Source organism: Salvia hispanica, chromosome 2 (genome assembly GCF_023119035.1).
Source record: "Salvia hispanica cultivar TCC Black 2014 chromosome 2, UniMelb_Shisp_WGS_1.0, whole genome shotgun sequence".
NCBI lineage: Eukaryota > Viridiplantae > Streptophyta > Magnoliopsida > Lamiales > Lamiaceae > Salvia > Salvia hispanica.
Window position 1 is genome coordinate 14947011 of NC_062966.1, and position 5745 is coordinate 14952755.

At 34.4% G+C, this 5745-nt stretch overlaps 1 protein-coding gene across 1 annotated transcript; it reads right to left on the minus strand.

Annotated features, from left to right (window-relative positions):
* Positions 1-4339: 4339 nt before the first annotated feature.
* Positions 4340-5145, minus strand: LOC125204558 (ethylene-responsive transcription factor ERF106-like). The gene has a single exon (XM_048103247.1). It carries the CDS (start codon positions 5007-5009, stop codon positions 4527-4529), a length of 483 nt encoding a protein of 160 aa, XP_047959204.1. The 5' UTR covers positions 5010-5145; the 3' UTR covers positions 4340-4526.
* Positions 5146-5745: the final 600 nt, after the last annotated feature.

The following is a 5745-nucleotide window of genomic DNA, read 5'->3' on the forward strand; positions in this document are numbered from 1 at the left end:
ATATATATAAAGAGTAGTTTTAACACATCACAGCCACAAGATCAAGAAAATCAAGGGCTAGTTTTAACACATGTGATTTTCGAATTTGAAGGAGAAATCAGTTCACTCTATCACAAATTTACTTCAATATACAAGGCGGGGGTATAATGGACATTTCACAATAAAATTAGGGTTAACAATTGAAATAATTTCTCATCACGGAATTCAATCTATCCCGCCATCACTCCTCTTCCCGTCTTCTCCTTCTTCACCTATCCTCGAAATTTCGTCGCCGTCTTCCCGTCGCTGCTACGCCGGTCTTGCCAATTTTGCTCCAGCTTTCGGAGTCGATCCCGCTCTGCCACTGTACTCACCAACAGGTCAGTTGTCGTCGTCGTATTATTGCCCGGACAGCCCCCACCTCTTTTTGATTTGGTAAGTTCTCAAAATTTTGGTTTTGATTCGCAGTTGACGTTTTGTTGAATTAGGCTATTATTCATCAAATATTGTTGAGAATCTGGACATAAATAGTTCACTTTGTAGCATTTTTAGTTCACTTATGACTCGTTATTAGTTCACTTTGTAGCATGTTTTGTCATTTCAGTGAAGTATATTGATCATATAGTGAAGTGAAGTGATCATATAGTGAAGTATAATTTGCTTTCATATAGTGTATTGTTTTGTCATTTCAGTGAAGTATATTTAGCATATAATGAAGTAAATTGAGCAATATAGTGAAGTATAATCTGCTTGCATATAGTGTACTGTGTTGTCATTTTAGTGAAGTATGATGAACATCTTGTGAAGTAAATTAAGCATATAGTGAAGTATACTATGCATATATTGAACTATCCGATGCTTAGAGTGAAGTGTTTGTGATCCATGCTTATTGTGCACTATATTTTTATCTCATTGAAGTATAATGTGTTTAGAGTGAAGTATTTCATGGTTAGAGTGAAGTGTTTGTGATGCATGCTTATAGTGATCTATTTTTTTATCTAAGTGAAGTAAAACGTGTTTAAAGTGAAGTATTTCATGGTTAGAGTGAGGTGTTTGTGATGCATGCTTATAGTGTTCTGTAGTTTCATATTAGTGAAGTAAAACAAGCTTAAAGTGAAGTATTCCATGGTTAGAGTGAAGTATTTGTGATCCATGCTTATAGTGCACTATTTTTTTCATCTTAATGAAGTAAATTTTTCTTAGAGTGAAGTATTTCATGGTTAGAGTGAAGTGTCTGTGATGCATGCTTATAGTGATCTATTTTTTCATTTCAGTGAAGTAAAACGTGCTTAGAGTGAAGTATTTCATGGTTAGAGTGATGTGTTTGTGATGCATGCTTATAGTGCTCTGGTTTTTCGGTCTGCATCAATCGAACTGTATCTTCTGATTCTTAAGTTGAATTATTTACCGGCAAATCGGATGAGGAATCATTGAATCTAGGGTTTCTGATCGGAACATGATTAAAGTGAAATATTCTTGTGTTAGAGTGAAGTGTTTGTCATCCATGCTTATAGTGCTTTGTTTTTCCATATCACTGAAGTAAAACATGCTTGGATTGAAGTATTCTAGTGTTAGAGTGAGGTGTTTGTCATCCATGCTTATAGTGCTTTGTTTTTCCATTTCAGTGAAGTAAAACATACTTAGAGTGAAGCATTCTAGTGTTAGGGTGAAGTGTTTGTGATCCATGCTTATATTGCTCAGTTTTTTTATTTCAGTGAAGTAAAATGTGCTTAGAGTGAAATATTCCATTGTTAAAGTGAAGTGTTTGTGATCCATGCTTATAATGCTCTATTTTATCATTCCAGTGACGTAAAACGTGCTTAGAGTGAAGTATTACATGCTTAGAGTGAAGTGTTTGTATTCATGCTTATATTGCTCTATTTTTTCATTTCAGTGAAGTAAAATGTGCTTATAGTGAAGTATTCCATGGTAAGAGTGAAGTGTTTGTGATCCATACTTATATTGCACTATTTTATCATTTCAGTGAAGTAAAACGTGCTTACAGTGAAGTATATTCTTCTTACGGTGAAGTATATTACATTTACATCGAATCGTATAATACTTACAGTTAAGTATATTTTGTTTATAGTGTGAGTGTTCTGTTTTGCCATTTGAGTGAAATATATTATGCTTACAATGAATGAAGTATATTTTGTTTATAGTGAAGTATATATATTTTATAGTGAATTGTTTTGGCTGTATATTTAATTTTATTATTAATCTTTTTTTTTAATTTGTATAAATGATAGGACAATTTGTTAATCTTTCGAAAGCCGCTAAAAAAAGACGAAGAGAAAGATCTAGAGCAACAAAGCAGAGGCTAAGTTGATGATTGAAACCTTGGCTTTTGAAGGCGAAGATGATACCACACTGATATAGTTCATAACATGTTTCATTTAGTCCACTATAAACCCTATTCGGTTCATTTAAATTCAATAGTCAATTCATAACTAACATTGATATTCTGTTTAAATTTTTTATCTCTTTAGTTCATAGCTATGTAGTTTCAGTTGATTTTAACTTGTAGCTATTTTGTTATAAATGAAATACTTGTTATTTAGCTTACATAAAATATAGTTCACGAATGAACTAATATAAAAGTGAACTAATTCGTACTTACAGTGAGCTAAAATATGTTCGAAGTGAACTAATTCGCACTTATAGTGAACCCCAAAAATAGGTTTGCAGTGAAATAAGTATGTAGAACGAAAAAAAAACATATGACATGTTTACTTCACTGTATTGTATGCTTCACAATATGATTCCTTGTAGGCATTATATACATCACTATAAGCATAGTACACTATAATTGTATGTAAAGGTAATATACTTCACTATAAACAAATACTAGTTCACTATATGCACAATATACATCATTATATTCTTAATATACTTCACTGAATTAAAAAAATAGTACACTATAAGGCATGCAAAATATACTTCATTGTAAAAATATACTAGTTCATTATATTCACAATATACATCACTATATGCTCAATATACATCACTGAAAGCATATACTAGTTCACTATAGGTACAATTTACTCCACTGTAAGCATACACTAGTTCACTATATGCACAATATACTTCACTATATGCACAATATACTTCACTGTAAGCATATACTAGTTCACTATATGCACAATATACATCACAATATTCACTTCACTATAAGAAATATTCACTTCACAATAAGAAATGTTTATTTCACTATAAGAAATATTCACTTCATAATGTCTCAGTATACGAGCTAACTATTATACTTCACTATAAGAAATATTCACTTCATAATGTCTTAGTTACTATATATGCCATACACTTAGGAACCGTTATACTTACTTAAGTAGATTTACTTCACTATAAGAAATATTCACTTCATACGAAGATGAATCAGATTCGAATTAGGCTTCGTCTAGAATTGGTATCGAGTCCATTTGATCGATTGAAGACATGTGGCCTGTGTGAAATAGCAAATTTGCGGATCGTGAAATTGACAATTGACGATAGAGAAATCAGTTCTTGCGATGAAGAATCTGCAATTGATGATGGAGATTGTTGAACATGAGCGCGAGCTATGTAGATTGTATAATTGGCTAGGGAGATCACAACAAATCAACGTGAGTGATGGAGATAGGAAAAATCTCAGCATTAGCGATAAAAATCTATAGAATCTGCGTGAGTATAGCAAATTCTGAAATCGAAAATTGACGATGGAGTAAATCAGTTCTTGACGATGGAGATTCTTCAATTGGCGATGGAGATTGTTGAGCATGAGTATGTGCAATGGAGATTACAACAAATTAGTCACGGAGCAGGAGGCGACGAGGGCACAGGTGTAGAGATATTGTCGGTGCCCGCGAGAGGAGGTGAGTCATACTCCGCGAGAGGCAGACCGCAGGAGGGGGCCACATATAGGGAGGCAGCCGTGAGAGGCAGGCATGCCGGAGGAGGGTGTCACCGAAGAGGAGGTGCAAGTGTGCTCCGCCACCTCCGTCGTGAGAGGAGAGAGTGTGTGTGTTTGTGTGTGTAAGCGTGAATGGTGTGTATGTGAAAATATGAGAACAAAGTTGATTTCCTAAAATACCCCTATGTAATTTTTATTAACTAAAATTTTTTACTTATTTTAGACATTGGATTAAGATAACATGTGGCTGAGATTTATTCTCTAGTTATACACTTAAAAATAGTTAGACTTTGATCACTCCTCTATATATATGTAGTCTTAAGTGTCATTATTAGTGGCATACACGTACTGAGAATAAGAAAATCATGTTGTACACATTAATTGGCTTCATCAAATTTTTGTACGTGAAAAATTATTTTTTATAGATGAGGACATTTATAATGGGAGAAGCCAATATAATATAAGTCACGAATGATAATTAAATGAAGCTACGTAGAATTTAACTTGGGTGGTCTACATTTAGAACTACTCCACTATTCAAAACAGTATAACTTTCACTATACAAAATATAGTAGTAGCATCTCACACACAAGTATTGTAGTAGTATCTTAGTAATAGTACATAATTTGCCAAATACTAGCAGTTAATTATCTGTTGTTGGTATCCTCTCTCGTCTCCTTTTCCTGCCGGCGTTGGACGGCGGCGACGTTTTCCCGGCTTCAAACGGAAAATTCAAAATAGCCTTTCTGCCCCTCATCTTGAAAGCAGCAGAGTCATATGCCCTTGCCGCATCCACATCGGTGTCATAAGTCCCCAGCCAAACCCGGCTCCCTTTCCTCGTCGGATCCCTTATCTCCGCCGCATACTTCCCCCACGGCCTCCTCCTCACTCCCCTGTACCGCCTCCCCGCACTGTATTCCATTTCGCCTTTCACCGACTCCGGCTCCTCCTTAATTATCTGCAAATCATCCTGGGCAACCGGAGATTTGAGATCCGACCCGGATGAAGGAGACTCGATTTCTGAGAAACAGAGCGTAGTCACGTTGTCGAAGAAGGAGTCCGCGTCTTCGAGGAGGTGCTGCCGGATGAGCTCCAGCATGCGCGATGATGCGTTTGAGGCTGTCATACTCACGCATAGATTTTCTAGTTAGTGATCTGAGAAAATAAGTTTGGGGAGATGAAAGATATAAATATGATGAAGGCCTTGGAATTTTATTCCACACGAAAAAGATAAGTACACAGTGTTTTGGCGAGGATGATGGCTGCATTGTTAAATATCTTACGGAATTTAAATTATAAAAATATTACTTTTCTAAATAATTTGGATTGGCTGGAATTGTATAACGACATGTGCAGCTGTTCGGTGATAAAATGCATCGTTTTCGCAAGTGGGATGTGAATGTGATGATGGATGTATATGACGGCTCCTGCCTAAACTCCGGTTTAAGGAATTTCATTGCTAATGTTTCGTTTTCTATTGTTTTTACCGGACTCATCAATTCTCAATATTTTTATATTTATATTACTGGTCCCACGTTGATATTATTTCTTTTTTCCACATCCTAATTTCTAATAATTGAATTGTCATTAATGTTGAATGATGAGAATGTATCCATTACCAATTTTTATTTCTATTAGACGACGAAAAATTGTGTTAATAACAATTTATATTTGTCTTATTTTAAACTAAATTAATACTAGTATAAAATTATTTTAATTAGTGAACTAATTATTATAACCTTCAAATTCAATTTAAAGTTGAACCATAAATAACAGATTAACAGAAAATTACCAAATGCTTTTAATTGTGAATTTAATTTTTGGTTGATACTAAAAATAATGTAATACTTGGTGCATTTTTT

Excerpts from the sequence above, each read along its gene's own strand:
- LOC125204558 (XM_048103247.1), bottom strand. The coding sequence starts at position 5,009 with ATGACAGCCTCAAACGCATCATCGCGCATGCTGGAGCTCATCCGGCAG.